Genomic DNA, 19,151 nt, shown 5'->3' with positions numbered 1-19,151 from the left:
CTGCTAATGGATACTGTACACCATGGGTTTCTAACCCTGCTCCTGGAGAGCTAATGTCTAACACACTCCATTCAACTGATTCATCATAAGCCAGTGCTTAAATGGATCATGTGGAATAATAAAAAAAAAAATTAATGTTTTTTTTTTTTACTTGACCTCTCAGTGATATTCATGTTATTAAACTCTGATAATCCCTGTCAACTTGCCATGAGCATGCTGGTCAATGTTCATCATTAATAGATGATGTCATAAGATAACATTATCCCACTACTTGGCATGTCAGTGTATGTATCTCAATTATATATTTATTTGATAATGCTCTAGTTCTGCATATTTTAATCTTAACAATAAATGTTTCAATCAGCAACTTCATACATAATGCAAAACAAAACATAAATGGTTTTATATAAACTAAATGTTTATTAAAGGCACAATTGTCTTTGTTACACTGCTTTCTGCTTGATTAAATCAGATTTACAAATACTAAATCAGACAGTGTATGCTGGTAGTTGGTACTAGTAATATGGTCAAGCAAATGAGTTGTGCTTACATACAATCACAGAGCTGTACCTGGAACTGGAACTTTCTGATTATAAATCTTCACAGGAAAAAAACCAATACTATTTCACAATAATGTTTAACAAGTTTAATAAAATGAGAAAAGAGGATTCTGACATCACAAGGGAGCAGAAACATATAGTGATTAACAGATTCATCATTATCTTCAGCTGAGTGTTTGTATAATGCATGTGATTCAGAGTGCGTAGCTTATAGCCACTCATTCATCACCTGTTGCACTCAACATAATTAATGTAAGGCTTATTCTGTTTAATTAGGGCTGTGTCTGAAACACAAGAAATGTTGCCATGAGGCTTTGCTGCCCACTGCCCACTCTGCCTCACTCAGTAGGCAGTGTGGTGATTAAGGTTTAAGGTCTAATCATGATGTAGACAAGGTGTTGACCATAGAGGTGGGTTGTCGTTAACTATTAGCAATTTCACTTAACTAAAATAAGGCTAGATTACTAAACATCAATTTAGATATGTTTAGGTGCCTTTTTTGCTGCAGAATACTGACTGAATAGGCAGCATTTCTTACCCTTCAAACACAGCCTAGTTTTACAATAAAGTTTACAATAAAGCAACACACCAATCAGCCATAACCTTAGCACCACTCAAATGAAGTGAAAAACACTGATTACCTTTATCTACAATTGCATCTGTCAAGGTATGGGATATATTTACGGCACACACATCTGTTATCTGAGGAACCGGCACTAGGTTGTAGCACTACCCAGTAATGCTACACTAGAGACCGTCCCAAAAGAGGCAGTGGATTGCTTTACATGTACTGGAAGAGGCATGTGCTAGCTTTCACACTCCTTATGTTCAGAGCAATGCTAGTTATGGGGTACTTGGCCTTTCAAATTTGAGAGAAAAACAATTTTCATCATTTGTTGCAATATATCGTCCAAATACCCATTTAAGGTCCTACTTAATATTATGCAGGTGGTGACAATGTTTGGCTGGTCAGTGTTTCACATACAATTTCCCCAACACAATGCAACAATCTGCATGCTGATATCCCATTTATCGTATATCTAACAAATATCAAATACAGATTGCCTTTGTGTGCATAGATTAGACTCACATGGGTCTACTTATATCTGTATCTAGGTACAGCTAATCACAGAGAATACACAATTTAGAAGATTACTGTTTAATAGTTAAGGGGGTATTAGTTTGCAGTTTTTAAGGAAGTCCCAAGATTATTCAAAACAGACTTCAGTGATACTGATTTGAATAACTAATTAAATTTGACCTCTCCAGCCTTCATTCACATTCTGGGGTAATAAGGGCCATAAGCCCCAACCTCTGCAGGGTAGGTATGCATGGGGAAATGAACCATCTCACCAGTCCTTTCTCCAAGCATCTGATGAGGGACTTGATTGGCATACATTGCTTGTGTCCTTTCTGACTGAACAAACATGGGATCATCCCTGTGCCAGTTACTGGCATATGATGGTATGAACGGCCCTCTTTCCATCGGCCAGTTACACGCATTGTCTTGGTATGGTTGTGGTTGTCTCTCTCTGACCCAGTCACTGACACTGTGTGTTGCTGGACATCCATCAGAAGTGGTAGGCCATGCAGCGTCTTTCACAAACGTATTATTGTACACAGGTCCAAAATAAGTCTCAGGCCCTGGATGGTTGTTCATATTTCCTGAAACAAATGGTTCTGTGTACTGTACCGGCTGCAGAAACTGACTCTGGTTCATATATCTGTATGAGTGTGAACCCATTTCTGCCACGGTCAGCGTTTGTGGGTCTGGTTGTTCTGGATAAGGGTGTTTATTGTTGGATGATTCGGTGTTGGAAAATGTTTCAAGGTTCTGTTCTGTGTTTTCGTATTCTTCAGGGAGTATGTGGTTTTCTGAGGTCATGTACTCCGCCACAGAATCTGAAACATTCTCAAGATACACATCCTCAAGGTCCTGATGTTCAATTTCAGGAGCCACTGTTGTTGCAGTTATGAGGGACGTTCTGTCCACCACAACAGGTCCTTCCTTCAGCGACAAGCTTACCTTAAACACTGGATTCATATGCCCAACATTCTTACGTCTAGCTTTGTTCTTCTTTGATTTATGCTGATGGACAAGAAGCTTTCTGCTGGGCTCATGCACAGGTCCATCGCCACCGTGGGTTAGGGAGATTTGTGCAGACCCATCTGGCAGTTTTTTTGTGGTACTGTGACCTTTAGAGATTAGAACATGAGAAAGTTAGTGACAGAAAGACAGATGTGTGTCAATCGTTTGTTTATCGCAACTTTAGTTTCAGTACCTGATGGACTTTCCATTAAAGTACCCTGCCTGTTCACCTTAGTAGACCCACAATTTAACATCTTCATACCTGGGGAGGAGAAGAAAGGTGAAAAATATAAAGTGCATATATATATATATTCTAGGTTACTGTCTTCAATGAAATAAAAGTCCTAATAAATGTAAGTAACACTGCATTGCTTTTATTTGCTTTTTTCTGCTTTGTTAATTGAGTAATTGGTCTGTTCAACAGATAGAGAGAGAGGCTTAATTTGAACAGAGACCAATTGACTATGGAAAACTCATAAAAACAAGACAAATAATAGGGATGCACCAAACTGAAGGTTTTTGACCAAAACATTTAGCTGAAGGCTGAATATCGAACACCAAGCATTTTTGGCTTTTTGTGCATTTTTTGGGGCTTTTTGGCATTTTAGATTTGAAAACTAAATGTTTTGTAGAAAATTATTTACTGAATATTTAACATTTTAATCCCAGCACAGAAAAACTATTAAGAAGAATGACCCATCAGATTGTGAAGAAGTAGTAAACTGAGTAAAATGATACTAAAAGTGATAAATGATGCTGACTGATTTATTTAATTTAATTTATGCAGACAGAGCATAACAAATTACTTGAAACAAAACAAATTCTTAAAAAAAGTGAAAAGCTTTTCTCTTATTCAGAAGAATATTGAAATTTTTTTTATCAGAGGAAAACAAACACATAAAAGAATCAGTGGCATATGCATCAGCAGTGAGGCTCAGAGGAAAGCAGGAAACAAAGAAAAACAAATATCCGACACAGAAATAAGAAATAAATCTTGTTTAAAAATAACTCGGGATGGGGCAGAACTGCTGAACAGTTTAATTCCAGAAAGCTTCTTTTTATCTGCACCTCTGAAATAAGTGACATATTCTGATAGACTCCAAACTCCAAAGATCTGCTGTACTTACACCAGTGGTAATCTCTCTCCAGTACCTCACTAAAGAGACACGCTGACAACCTCGTCACCTAAGAAACAGCATGTCAGTTAGGATGTTTATTTGAAGTGTGTCAATATCGCCATCACTGAATAACTGACATTTTGGCCAGAAGCACTGTCTTCCACTAATGCCGTTTTCACAGTGTTATAATAACATTACTTTATTTTCTTAACAGCTATCAAGATGAAATAGTAATCTGGTACCTTCATTTGTCCTCTGCCTCCATATTTCTCCAGCTGGATGGCAATAATCTGTAGGCTTTGTTCTCCAGTAATACCCACCAAGAGGGGGGCATGGTAAACTTTCTGCAGACATAAACAACCTCCTTGCCATTCCTCACATAAAAGGATCTGGTTTATGCTTTCTACTGTGATTCCTCACTGAGAAGGGAACATTACAACAATACTCACAATGTAGTTAAAATAGTGCTGAGGGTTGATCAGGTGCTGGATGATGTCACTACTTAAGACCTTCAGAGAACATGGCTGGCACAGGTAACAACAGGGGGGTGGATCTCCATCTACACTTTGGCACTTGATGACGGTCTGTAGACCTGACAAACCAACAACACAAGCATAAACTTATTCAGGTTGGCATTTAGACACATATGTTACTTCTGTACATGAATGCAACAAAGAAAACGGCTGGTTATGTGATTTACCGCACATAATCAACAACAGTGATAATTTATAAATCATAATTATTGATTGACTATTATTGATGTGAGATGTTTTCACCCACACCAGCATAGATGCATATGCATACATTCACTCCAAATGATAAGCACTATACACGTAAATGGCCAACAGCCATGGATCGGGCAAAAGGTTGGCTATGGATGAACACTATGAGGTGGTGGAGGTTTAAAATGGCAAAATGCGGGTGTGGACAATGCACCCATATCTTAGATTGAGATAAAGGATGACCATGTTCACCTATGCGCTAATATGTTACTATCTTAGGGGTTTTATAATACTTTATATAAACTGTTTTAACATTGACATTGTTATGCAGACTACTATTACACTTACACTGATAGGAGCACTGATGTTTTTCTTTCACATGAGTTGATGCAACTGTTTTAATTAAAACACTGAAAATTATTGCTAAACGACTGTTCTGGGAACAGCGCCAGCTTTTATCTAAGTAAGGGGGGCTGCACCTTGCAGGAGCAGCCTGGCCAGCTGCTCCTTTGGCTGTACAGCCCAAGTTGTTAGATTTTAAGAGACGTTTTTTCCCTTCATCCTGGTGAGGGTCAGCCGTGAGGAACTGCAGTCCTGCTCAGCATTTTGCTGATTTTTACTGATGGCGGTCACTTTTATGGGGTCATAAATAACTTTTTTGAACAAGTTTTGAACATAAAAAAGACATGCAATATGAATTGGTTATGATAAAGTACTATTCAGTGCATGGTAGGCATGCCTACACAGGTCACTGGGTGTTTTCTAGGGCACCATGCCCAGCTGTCCTCATTTATCTTTAGAAGAGAATACTCCCAGTGTATTCCTCCTACTATTGCATCTGTGCACCAGAGAGGACAAGATTATGATAGCATAGATACCATGGTACGGGGACGCATGGGGAGAAAGGTTTCTCAAGGTTTCTCAGAGATTAATGAGGCCAACTGGGCATGATGCCCCAGAACGGCTGGTAGTTACATAAAAAAGCCATATACACTGGATGTGTGAAAGATTACATAAGAAAATTCTTGAAAATTCATTAGCTGGTCATCAGCTGTAATTATTTCATCTTTTCCTATTTGTTTTATTTTGCATGCAAGTCTATTAAGTTTAAACGTTAGTTAAAAAGGTCAGTTTAACGCTTTACATACTAAAAAAAATTCTCAGGTTTGAATTGGGCTCAGACAGAATGTGCAGAGTTTCATGTAGGGGAAGGGCCTGATCTAAGCTCTATTTTACATTGTTCTTTGTCACAGTTATACAAACAATGTTAATATTGCTTAATTGCTAATATTAACATATATAAAAAAGTTAATACTAAAAGAACATTTGTTTAGAAACTTACCAATCAGAGGCTGTGTCCCAGTGTAACTTTCTGGAGACTCATCAGAAAAGTTTGGTGGCTGGACATCCCATGTTTGTGAGTGATCCTGGGCTTGTTCACACTCACTTGACATTATTGGGTATTCAGGGCCAGTGCTCTCAAACCTGAAATAAGTGTCTTCAGGTGAGAAAGACCTCACTGGTTGCTCTTCCTCCTGCTCAGCTATAAAATATACAAAAAGCTGTCAGATAGACATATCTGTCAGAGATTTGTATAAAGCAATATATTTATACGAATTACATTACACAATTACCACCATTGCTACTGGTCAGCACCCAGTCTGAGTTGCTGAATGCTTTAGTAATGCTGGGATCATCTTCATGTTGGTACTGATCTGTTTCTGTTACTCCTTGAGATCGTATCAGCTTCAAAATATTATTCACCTCCTGACTAATCTCCTCAGAGCTGATGTTTTCTTGGTTTGTTTGCTGGGTAATGGTCACGGTTAGAGAACTGTTCTGACACTGGGCTACACGCTTGCGTTTGGCAGTTTGAACTGTGTTAGACATATGTGATTCAGTTTCACTACATGCATCAATGTCTCTGCTCTCATCTATTACTTCATCTTTATGCATGACATCACTGAGCTCTGGAGAACTGCTAGGGCTCCCTATTTGAAGTGTCGCTTCTGAGCTGAATGCTTTGGTTGGGTTCGGAGTTCTGGTGGGAGCTGGGTATTCAGACGGATCTGGGTGGAAGATCTGGGATGGTGGCGGACTTCTAGACTGGATTATGCTTCTTTCAGGACTGGACCATTCTGCAGCTGAACTTGGTGCACTGTAATTATCATCTTTAATGCAGAAACATAAAAAACATTTAATCACATTACATTCCCATGGATTTTCAGTAGAGTTTAATAGTTTTAAATTCCAATTACAGGACTCTCCCATCAGACAACACTACAACAGAAAGTCAGCAACCCTGGAACCCAATCATATTAACGTTAATCACATTAATATCAATGATTGTATATAAACTTGGACAATGTGGTTCCATTATCTGCTGTTCTATATAAATTAAGCTACAACTATCCACACTGTTAAATGTCAAATTTGAAACCAGAGTCTGGGCAGTAGAGACAGCAGGTGGAGCTAGACTTGCCTACTTATTTGGTAGACCCTTCTTACAGACCAAGGGCCCAATCATACACCCTTCCAAAGGCACGTTGTTATGCTCTTTGCTATCTTTCACCCAGTCAACAGTCTATTTTCACGCCTATAAATCGCTAAAATAGGGAGCCAAGTGTCACAAACTGCCTTCATTGTGTTTACAGCACAGGCTAAAGAGAAACAGAAGCAGGGCAGAATGTTTACTGGAATTTGCCTAGTGAGAGTCATGTTTCACATAAAAATATACATATACAGTACCTGCTTAACTCTGTCTGCCATCGAAAAAAAAAAATCACGCCACGGTAACAAATAAAAGTATCAAAGGAAAAATACTATTTAGATATTTATATCCGTCCAGATCAAAAATTAAACGTGGTGAGTGTGTTTGTTGAGTAAAACACTACCTAGTCCAGCATCTCAAACTTGACTAACATTAGCCTCCTGGCTAACAAATGATTAAATCACATTGGCCATTTAACACGAACATCAAGCTCACAAAATAAAACTGCCAAGAACTTTGTACAGATCAACAACACAACACAATAAGATCAATAACAGAATGATTCACTAGCTAGTTGCCCGACAGCTTGACAACAAATCAGATATCTGAGAGTCTGTTTTAGCCCATAATTACTTTATTCCTAACAGTAACCCAGCCTTCTTAATATCGCAGAACTTTTATTAACTGATTTCTGGGAGGATAATAAAAATGTGAGAATATAAGCAAAGTTATAATCAGACACTGAAGGCCTGTGGTGGCTTTAGGTTACTTTAAAGGGAAGTTGTGTATGTGTGCTTATATACCAGGGGTCACCAACCTTTTTGAACCTGAGAGCTACTTCTTGGGTACCAATTAATGCGAAGGGCTACCAGTTTGATACACACTCATGAAATTACAACTTTTCTCAATTTACCTTTAATTATATGTTGTTATTAATAATTAATGACATTCATCTATGTGAAGACACAGATATCAATATGCAACACTATTTTTTATAAATCTCTGCAATTGTTTACATTTTATATTATATTATATTTTAATATAATATTACATATTATATTACATTATATTGTATAATAATATATAAACTATAGGCTATCTCTAAGCTAATATTAATCTAATATAATCTAAAATTACATCAATGCAACTGTGATTAAAAAAAAAAAAGAATAGCAACAAAAATGCTATTTTTAGACCAGGTCTGCGGGCTACTCATAAGGTCCTTGCGGGCTACCTGGTGCCCGCGGGCACCATGTTGGTGACCCCTGTTATATACAGTAACTAATTAATATAATATACATTTTTAGATAGTGGAGATGCTCCAGCCAGTAGTACACTACACAAATGAAATTACTTCTTATGTAGTATGGTAATTGCTTACTTTTTCTGACTTTGTTGTAAACAGTTGATTGGAATTTATTGTTGAGTGCTTGTTTCTTTATCTCTTTTACCTGAGCAAGAACTGAGAAGGACAACAAAAGGAAAGCAAAGAAGAAACAGGATGTAAGACAGGATGAGATGGGCTAGGAAACACACAAAAGAAAACAAAGTGCACCTTTGAAATCTAAACAGTCATTTATCTAAAATACTTTTAGTTTTAACCCTAGACATAAAACTGAACACCAGAGAGCTAAAGGAAGAACAGGCAAAACCAGACCATCCGGAACAGGCTGTGATATCAGCTCCATGTAAAGGTCTTCATCCAGTTTCAGCACCTTAAAAGAGAAAATACAAAAACAGATCAGCCTTAATGCATCCCATGCTAAAAAAAGTTTCAAATACAAATGTATAAGTTACCTGTACATTTCCTGGTCCCTCCTTCTTTTCTACATATTTTGCCAACTCCATCAGGTGCCAGGCCAGAGATGTCAGATCTGCCTCAGCCCTCAAACCACAAACATGATGCAATCTCTGTTGTACAGAAATTAAACAGAAGAGGTTATTTTAGTTTTTTACTAATTTTTATAATTTATGTTAAACATAATGCATGAAAACTGCAGATATACGTCGTTAGTAAAAACATCGTTGTTTTTTTATGTGAGAATAATAAGGTCCATTTCCCTGTGCCAGGTTATTTTCAGATTCAATCTTTTTTTTGCATGCAAGATTTGGTTCCTGTTTCTAAAGAAGATGCATCATGAAAAGATTAGGGCAGAGAGATTTAACCTTAAGTCAAAGCATTAGATCATCCTACCTTTTTTGTCACATACTACTTGCATAAGCAGATTAGGGCAGATGATAACACCGTGTTTGGATGATTCTGGACTGTTCTCCCACAACTTCTAAAGTGTATTTAATGTGTAAGAGACGCAGGTCAGGAAGCCCTCTCATTTTTCTCTTTCTCCTTTTTGTATTTTTGTTTTGCTATGTTTATTAGCCTCATATCTGATCTTAGACAGCAAGAGTTCAAAGGTAAACCTCAATGGTAAACCTCTAAAATGACATCTTTAAATAGCTAATTTACTAGAATTAATGTATAAATTAACAGGGTGAAAGATAGAGATTGCTGTTAGTAAAAGTGTTTTTTCTTAATGTACTGTTGAATACTGAAAGAAAGTACCAGCTTTCTGATGTTGTGCCTGTAATCATATTTTCTAGCATAAATTTGGTTTGATTTCATTTTTCTCCTATTTTGATGTTGATTGGCACTGAAAAGGGCTAAATTACTGTTGTAAATGTTTTGGTTTTAGGTCTGTTATCTGTCTTGGTGGCAAATGAAACAGCAGGTAGTCACCCGTTTTATCTTTATGACGCTCTTATCCTGTTTGGGTCTTTTCTCTTCTGTGTTTTACGACAGTCTGTGTTTTACGACAGTCCTGTGTGTTTACAGTCCTGTGAATTCCAATTCTGTCCAAAAAAAACCTAGGGGCATATTTAAATGCATGCTGTATCAGAAGGAAACTAAACTGTACCGATTTCAAATCCTGCCTTGTTTGCCAAAAGATGAAAATACAATATTACTAATGGCTACATAAAAAACACAAAATGTGTCTTATATTATTTTTAAGAACAAATTTTGGCTCTCTGAAGAAAAAAAAAGTGTGAAGAGTTACATTTTTTATTGAACTTAACTGGTGCAATTAAACTTAAGTTTAATTGAAACTGTTCTTTTATCTTTTCCTAAGGTTTTTCTGTGACCCCCCTGCCCCAAACCGCTTAATGATATCCTCATATCTGGTTTTAGACTTAAAGAGGTCAGAATGTTAATGTCTTAAACAGTAAGTTTTAATAGTTACTACAATGAATGTATACATGAACAAGATTACAATGAAAGATTGCTGTTAAAGTACGTTTTTTATAAGAGACAGGACAAATTTTTTTTTTACATCAGGTAAAAACAAATATACCTACCAAACAACTAATAAACCTGAGTTTATAATAAACTAATGCGTCTCCCCGAAACTGAGAGACCATTTGACTTCTTTAGCATATAGAAAGGAGCCTAACAGCTCTCACTCTGGGACCAGAAGACTTAATCAACTTCAGGAGGGACAGAAAGAGAGAACTGGTGTGAACATGAAAGTGACAGAACTCAATTTCCATTCAGCCATCACAGAATGGTGATATGTTTATATTGACCTCACTAACGCTGCTTAAACACAAAAGAAAGAATGATCACATCATTCACAAGAGGAGCTTATGTGGGAGACGGTATGTCCCAATGTACAGCGAGCATTTTAAAACATTTGATTCTAGCTCTTCAACTGAGTAAACAGCCAAAGACCGACAACAAAGAGCATTTGACAACTGACACTGTAATATTATTTTCTGTGATGTATATTATGACATTAAAAGTATGCAAATTACAAGTAAGCAGATAATATGGAAAAAGACATTGCTGCGTTCAACTGGCAATAGAAACAGGAAAATACTATTACACTTGAATTTTGCAATAGAATAGCCAATGAAATCAGTGAAGAGCTATTTACAAAAGAGAAACTTGGAGGTTTTAGACAGTATACAAGTTGTAAGATTATTGATCTGTTGTTTGAATTTTATGAGTATCTGGCGTGATACGTCATAAAGAAGAAAAGAGATCCAGTCCAAAAATTTTAGTTTCGACAGATTTATTCAAAGAATCTTCTGAGCAAAACGTTTCGGGTACATTAAAAATTGAGTAAAAGATCATTTAAAAATGAATTTGAATAAAAAGGTAAAAATAAGAGAAAAACCCCAAAGCTGTAAAAGTTGGGACTTTCAGAGTTCTCGGCTGTGTGAACAGGACCCATGTCTGTCTCTAAAGTGCCCAGCGGAAAAGGAGCTTCCCCCCGCCCAACTCTCCCCTTCTGACCATTTTCCAGCTCATTTTATACAGGAACTCGCCTGTCTTTGGCCCAATTGTGTGTGAGGAAGGCCACCCCCCCCACCCCCCCCTTCTTGATGTCTGAGCAAGCACTTCTTAATCATTTACGTCAGCCGAGAATCCTGTCAGCCTAACCTTATCTGACATAGTTAACCATTCTATAGATTACATGTACAGAAAACTCATGATTTTGCAGAAAATCACAGTATGTCTGTCACACCTGTGGAAAAACACACTATCTTGCAAGAGAACCGGCTTTGTGCTTTAAACCCAAGGACACGATTAACGTATATCATAGGTTACAAAATGAATCATCATGAATCATGCTAAATGCTTGAATAACATACTGATTAGGTTAAATGCTGATTTAATAACACAGAGATTAACTCTTTAATCAATGAACATAATAAGGCAAAACTCCTCCATATTCTTACAAGTTTTCTAGTTTACAAGAGGCGACGTACACCACAACCATTTACTTTTTAAAAGGTTAATTTAAAAGTTTTATATATATTGTTATTTAGTGATTTGGTGTAATTTTGTAGACCACTGTGGGGGAAAATCAACATTTACTTCATGTATTCATAATCAATTACACTGATTATTCCTGTTAATCATTCAATCAGTATTATTACTCCCTGTAACAGAGTTACACTATATTCTTGTATTTTATCATTGAGTGTTATGTGAACTTATATTCTCATTGAGTGTTATGTGAACTTATATTCTCTGCTCCTGTGATAAGGCTATTCATTCAGACTTAAGGGCAAAGAAAAGAAAACCGAGGTCTGCCTGGAGACAAGCTGGTCATAGCAAATGGAGTTTTCTGATTTATGAATTATTCTTGACTTTTGCTCTCCTAAAAAAGCTTATCATCTTTTATACGTGCGGTTTCTGTTCCTCTTTTCAAGAGAACAAGACATCCAGTTTGTTCAACATCCTTCCTCCTCTGTGTCCCAATCTTTTATTCCATGTATGGTAGTGACTGGCTCCAAAACAAGTCACGGGGAGATTACCTCATGCATGCACGGTGACATGTATAAAAACGCCCGGCCGAGACAGATTGGGGGGCTCCGATTTTTCTGACTACTTCATCTTTATTGCCTGCTTGCTGTTTTTTTTCTTTTGCAACTTTAAAATAAAGAACTTCTCTTTTTGGCATCTCTGGGTCTTTGACTGTCATTTGTCGATTTCCACGACACCACTCAATGTCTTGTTTTGAGATATATTTACAGATCTCCTTCTTAGTGTACAGAACTGACAAACATTCAAACAGTGTGATAATTGACTACTGCATATGTGCACATTATGATGACAATGCTGAATTTATATATTGTGCAGCTCTAAGTGGCTTTATATGGAGTTCAGCTGTTTCATTCTCTTTTAAAAATGACTTACAATATAGTTGTATCTGTGAAGGCTGCCCATGATGTGAGTTTTGATGTCCGTCTTGTTGATTTTGAGAACGCAGCCGTCACAGATGTACACTGGAGGTTTAGTGTCTGTGTACAACTCGATAACACAATCAAGCCCTGAAACAAATACAAATTACAAACCAAGTTAAAGTCAACTTATCAATAATGCTAACATCATAAAATACAGCTATTAATTTTTTTTACTAATTCTACCTATTATAGGCTGTGCTCTCTTTGGGTTGCACAAGTACGACCGCATGGAGTTTAAGAGGTGACTCTGGCCTCCTGAAATCACACAGACAACCAACGACACACAGATACAGATAAAATCCAAGACACATTTATTAAAAGATTAGAATAAATTTATAGACCAAGACCAGAATTGATTTAGTGTGTGTGTTTTAGAGAGAGCTGGAGAAACAGATCACCTGTTGTGTCAGATTCCATGGTTTACTCGGGAAAACTGAAAGGAAAAGAAAGACATTAATAATCAGTAACAGAAGGGGTTCTTTTTAAATAATGGTAATGATAATACTGGACTTGGACAATGATTCAGTGCCATATTGTTGGAAGTGAGAAGAGATAGCAGAATTAAATGAAATTAGAATTGGACTGATGTTCATCAGAGAATATGAAAAGTGTTTAATGTGATCTTGAGGAGTGTAGCCCATGCTGGGCTGCTTTTCACAGGTCAGCAGGCTTCCTGAACCCATAAGACAATATTTTACAGGTAAGAATGATGCAATGTGGGATAACCCAAGTTCTTGGTTTTAAAGCCATAGATTAAATGTGGATGTTAAGAGATAAGGCAGAATATAATATGTAAAAACTGCTTTTAAGCATGATTTTGGATTAAGTAGACAGACAGCCTGGGTTCTGCTCTAATGTTTCAGGTGAATGCCTTAAGCTTCAATGAACGAAATCTGCTTTTCTCTTAATTGAAGCCAGTGTTTCATTTTATTAGATATTGTAGTAATTATATGTGTTCTTCTGTTAAGACCTGAAACAGTTAGTACCAAAAACATCCTGTATATTGAAGTTGCCCAATAGTCACATCAACATTTCATGTAATCAACAACCAAATGTTAATTCAAATTACAATTATGATATAATAGACTTTTCAATATTTATTATCAGTTTCACATTACTGTTTTTAATAATGGTCTCAGGCTTAAGATATGCTGATTTAGAACTGCATGTTGGAGAATTTATTTGTGCAAATATGTTCTTGATTAAAAGCTTGGTTTTATTTTTTTCATTCATAGTTAAAACATAGGGTTTGGTCCATTTTTTATTAAAATCTCAGTTTTGGTCCAATCTCCTTTTGTGGTCCTTTTTGTAGATGCAGCCACATCATAATGCACAGATCTGATTGGTTGAGTATGGCCTTGTGTACTATTTATAATACATGTGAGTTTCCGAAGGTCTGTGAAAGTCAATGACTTTACTGTAAAGGCTAGAAAAGTTACGCCAGTTAACAGAATCACTGTGTTAAATTAAAATGCTCATATAGTTCAGATACAGGTCCAGGTTCAGATAGGACAGTGTCCGGATCTGGACCCAGGCTGCTTTCCAATCATTAATAACCTCTATTCTATAGGCATTAAAGGTAAAGTCAGTTTAAGCTTTCCTTATTTAGTGTTTACACTGATGTCTCTAGTGGGTTTTAAGAGCTATGAGGCCTCAGGGTCACCCTGTATTTTGAAACACTTAGCCAAAACAGTACAGATATGATTTAAGTACTGGTATAATCTACAGGTCACCACACAGGAATGTGGTGCAATAATAATTCACCCTCAGACTGCACAGACGCTCCACTGCCTTGAAACATTCAACCACAACTTATGTTATAGCACCAAAATGTGATTCTACAGACTACAGGCAATTAAACACAGTCATAAATGTGTAACACTCACACAATGCAAAGACAAAGACATGATGTTATGTCAGCACTGTGTAGGTTTTCATTCCTCAAATCAAAACAGTATCCTTGATGTAAAATCAGGAGGTCATTAGGCTAATATAAACTGTCTGTGACATTAGCCAAAGCATGCTGAGGTATGCCACAATGTCACTACCTGCTGGAAAATTCAGTTAAAACCAGTTCCAGCGGGAAGGTGTTTGAAAAGCTGGTCATCAAGGACAAAAACACACCCTACACTTATTAACCAGCTATTGATCAGTAAGGTGTATGTTTACCTTGATTTTGGTCATGCTAGTTTAGTTGGACCATAAGCTTGGTCTTAATAGTCCTTCTGTTCAACCACCTTGGACATGCTGATCAACTGGCTTGGTCTTGCTGGTTGACCAGCGTGTTTTTTCTGGTTATGCTGGTAAAGCAGCTTGGTCTTGCTGGTCATTCTGGTAAAGAATATACTGGTGAATATTTAAGCTGGTTTAGTATCTTGAGCTGCAATGTCATGTAGATGTATAAAATAAGTCTTTGCTGATACTGTTCTTTTGTATACAAGAAAATTTATTACAGAAAAGAATAATTAGTACAAAAAACAGCATCATAACAAGCACCCAGGTTTGCTTGTGAAAGAGCGTTGTCGCTGATCTCTGACTTGAATTCCCAAAGTCTCACCTTATATGCTCAAAACATCTCACATCTGGAAACACTTAACATGAGCTCTTATGGCACACATACATAGAATATACACAGATCAGACCAGTCTGCCTCCATGCATGTGAGGGCGAAGACATAGAGGAAAGGTTAAGAATGAGAAAAACAGAAGTTACACACACATCAGCTGAAACTGCAGTGTCCTCCATACCTTCTAGCATATAATTGAAAACAGATGTGTTTAAGTTAAGGCCCACTGCAGATACACCATCTGTACCCTGTGGTCCAGAGGCCATTCTGTGTGGAATATATATATATACACATGATAATGGTAAATAGCCCTGCTTACAAATGTGTATGCTCAAATATACATCACTGGTCAACTAACATAACCAGCCTGAGCAGCTTGAGCTGACCATGCTTGCACTACTTCCTGGCAGGAAGCTCTGCTCAGTTTAGCTGACAGGATACAGACGGGCTTCTTGTTCTGGTTCTATTCTGCTTAACACTGTGTGCTTAATAAGACTAGTGTGTGTAAAATAGGCTATACTCCTATAATGCTATTTCTATTATATATATATAAAAAAGCTAAAGCTATGCTGAAGCAACATGCAACAACATACAATGAATCAATCAAGACAATGAGTTTGTCACCACACTAGGTAAATCAACGTAAAATGTCCAGGTAAAATAATAACTAGATAGCTTAAATCTAATTCAGTGTTAACATTTATCGGGGGCCTGTCACAATAATTAAACTTTCGACTTATTGTAAAATAAATGAATATGGCCTTAATAATAACTGATAATTGTGATATCATCTATTGTGTTTATTTCTATGTTTGTTCACATATATAACAGAAAACAGTGTTTAAGCTAGTCATGCAATGACCTATGTTTCATGTAGCTGCAGTACACGAAGAAAAAGTATATATTGGCCAATCTATAATTAATAAAATTGTTCTCGTCTTTAAATGGATATAATTGGTTTGCTATACAATTATATTAACATTATGTCTGTGGCACTTAATGATCTCAAAATGCCAATGAAATCATTTATCGCAATTATTTCTGGGATAGTAAAATTCTTATTGTGACAGGTGTGGATGCTATCTCGAGTTCTGAAAAATACAAAGTCACACTTCCTAAATTTCCTTAAGTTTAAATATCATTGAGACAGGGTGTTGGCTACATTTAATTGGTGATCAACATTCATTGGTTACAGATTCTCATTCTTACATGTACAGGAAAAGAGTTTTCCTCAGTTAACAAAAAAAAATTGGATTACAAATTCTCATTATGGAAGTAGTGAGAATATAAAATGTCCATTAGGAGACCGTTACCCTATAATAATAGGTTACCCAAAGTTAGTTAGTTAGTTAGATATTTAGTTGGACAGATAGATATTTAGACAGACAGACAGACAGTGGGAAATTCTGGGAAACTTTGGAAATACACTCTAATACTTGGTTAATGAGGAATTCCTTGTTCTTACAGAGATCTTATCACACAGAAACCAGCTCTCTGGGTCTAGAGTAATGAATCAGAAAGCTTAATCAAATAGCCAGAGAATGGGAACCAAAGGGTACACTGATATAACAGAACAGCCATTATGTAGACAGTGCACATCTCATCAAATTAAGAGTTTTTTTTTATGGGTACATCTGGATCTTACACATCCGCTCACTCCTTATATCACTTCAGCCACGACACAGGCCTCTCAGGGACTATTTAAGGCTGGATTTGTAAACAGAAAACTGGGCGTAAAACATGATTTTTTATTTTTTCTCAGTGTTTTTATAGTAAAGAACACATATTTTATTTTTTTCAGTTTCTGTCCCTCACAATCTGAAATTTTGTTATAAGATGCACAATTGATAACTCCTGAAAATTAAAATTAAAGATTATTTTGAGATAGTAAGTCATTATTTTAAGATAGTAAGGCATCATCTTGAGATTCATCAAATAATTATTTGAGACCCTATTTTATTATTTTCAGACCCTATCTCATTATTTTGAGATACTACCTCATTATCTTGAGATAGTAGGTCATTATTTTGAGGTAGTAAGGCATCATCTTGGGCTAGTAAGTAATCATCTTGAGATAGTAGGTCATTATTTTAAGATCTCATTATTATTAGATACTCTTATTACTTTGAGATACTATCTCATTATCTTGAGAAAGTAAGTCATTACTTTGAAATACTAAGACATTATTTTGAGATACAATCTCATTATCTTTTATTATTTTTAAAGGAAACACACTTGCTAACTCAAAAATAATGACTTACTATCTTAAGACAATGAGATTTTTTTTCAGTGAATGGGCTTCCATAGAAATACAGAAAATAAAATAAAAATGGAAAATTTTAAAATGATTTTTTTTATTTCAATTTTAGCCTTAAACGTTGAGAAAATTTTAATTAATAGCCTGACAGCCTGTTTCAGTGAATCATTTTATACATAAAACAACAGGTTACAATCCTGATCAGCATAACAAAACAGCAGCCTTCAGAAATGAATAGTTAAATGAACCATTGAGTGTTAAATTCCCCATATGTTTCTGAGTGTAAACGCGAGAATTAATATTTAAATCTGACCCTACATCAGTGCTTTATGTTGGGTTCTTAAACTTCTAAAACCGAAAGTTTCACATTCTGCAGTAAACAAGCTGGCTACTGAACTGAAACCGAAAACAAACAGGAGAAACTGGAGGAATTAATAAGAATAAAGTAAATTTGGGGTGGGAAGACACGAAAAACACTGTAAAAGCTGAGATATGTTAATTAGTTAGTTAAACTGTCTGTAGTTACTACATACTACAAGGCTGGTGTTCTGTCGAGTTGTGCTACGCATCGATTTGTGCTACTTAGCGGCTCTGCGCATGCGCACACTTATCTTTGCTGTTTACGTGTTTTTTTCTAAAGGTAGGTAACCCAGGTCCAATAAGCCAAAACCCTGGTGATGGATTTTTTTCTTCCTGGTCCTGGGTAACCCACCTCTGTTTTTTTCCTTATAATTTAGCATAATACAATCTGGACTCACAATCATTGTTTGCTTGAGTGTTACAACCGTGTAAAAAAGTGATAAAAATATAACTACAAAACAATATCTAAATTAAATGTTTTTTAATCACCTATATTGCCTTAATTTTATCCTGACACAGATATTCAGGCTATTCAAATTTGATCATACAGACACTTCTACTGCATGCAGCATGTTCTAATAATTTAGATTGTTGAAGTTAAACAAACACTAGGGTAGCACAGTTTGACAGGGTAGCACAATTTGACAGAACACCCCGGCAGGACTCACGTGTAACTTAGTTGCAGTAGTTTAGTTTAGTTTGGTCTGGCTGATCCGTTTGTCTGTCTAAAGCGCCCAAACTTCTCTAATCTGGGTAGTTTTGCACAATGAAACCGATCTACACAAGTTAATCTAATAACTGAAACCCAGCAGACTCTGATTTACCTGATTTCCACTCGTTTCTGAAAGTTAATCCAGTGTATCTGTAGCTCCAGCCTCTGAAACTGAGAGGATCCTCGTGCAGTGCGGAGCTCAGAAATGCTCAGAGTTCAGATTAAAACCGGAGGAGGGGGTTTGGTTTCATGGTTGCCATTCCTGATAGTAGAAACTACGAAATTTTAGTCTAAATAACCTTTTTATCTTTTTGAGCCTCATGCTGATTTGGTTAAATATTAAAATGCTGTGCTGTAAAATATTTAACGTTAAAACTTGTTGTTGTTGACAATTTAACAAACAGTGCTGTGAAAACGAGATCCTAATGTGTTGAAAAGAGACAATTAAGGTACATAAGGTAGGGATAATTAAGAACAAGATAATTAAAGCGTGACCACAGTATATTAAGGCGTGGGCACAAGATAATT

General features: G+C 36.4%; 2 protein-coding genes across 3 annotated transcripts in view; one reads left to right on the top strand and one right to left on the bottom strand.

Moving 5' to 3' along the window:
* rad21b (RAD21 cohesin complex component b) overlaps positions 1 to 19,151 on the top strand; it is a 634,821-nt gene that overhangs the window by 263,412 nt on the left and 352,258 nt on the right. The window lies entirely within an intron of this gene.
* On the bottom strand, positions 398 to 18,904 carry si:ch211-199g17.2 (uncharacterized). Of its 2 annotated transcripts, XM_049475935.1 has the most exons (15): positions 18,736 to 18,904; positions 14,898 to 15,059; positions 13,127 to 13,161; positions 12,912 to 12,983; positions 12,682 to 12,815; positions 8,778 to 8,891; positions 8,638 to 8,695; positions 8,362 to 8,442; positions 6,124 to 6,660; positions 5,832 to 6,032; positions 4,217 to 4,359; positions 4,010 to 4,111; positions 3,777 to 3,834; positions 2,843 to 2,911; positions 398 to 2,756 (listed from the first exon to the last, which is right to left on the bottom strand). In XM_049475935.1, the coding sequence occupies exons 3-15, from the start codon at positions 13,143 to 13,145 to the stop codon at positions 1,837 to 1,839; spliced, it is 2,508 nt and encodes an 835-aa protein (XP_049331892.1). In that variant the 5' UTR covers positions 13,146 to 13,161; positions 14,898 to 15,059; positions 18,736 to 18,904; the 3' UTR covers positions 398 to 1,836. The 2 variants fall into 2 exon arrangements, with proteins under 2 accessions (XP_049331892.1, XP_007245755.3); XM_007245693.4 differs by lacking the exon at positions 14,898 to 15,059 and having other exon boundaries at positions 18,736 to 18,903.

Source organism: Astyanax mexicanus, chromosome 3, assembly GCF_023375975.1.
Source record: "Astyanax mexicanus isolate ESR-SI-001 chromosome 3, AstMex3_surface, whole genome shotgun sequence".
NCBI lineage: Eukaryota > Metazoa > Chordata > Actinopteri > Characiformes > Acestrorhamphidae > Astyanax > Astyanax mexicanus.
This window is presented reverse-complemented; position numbering and strand designations above follow the sequence as displayed.

Coding starts and splice junctions, on each gene's coding strand:
- si:ch211-199g17.2 (XM_049475935.1), bottom strand. Junction 8,443..8,637: donor ATCACAGCCTGTTCCGGATG/GTCTGGTTTTGC, acceptor TGTCCTTCTCAG/TTCTTGCTCAGGTAAAAGAG. Junction 4,112..4,216: donor AGCACTATTTTAACTACATT/GTGAGTATTGTT, acceptor TTATGTCTGCAG/AAAGTTTACCATGCCCCCCT.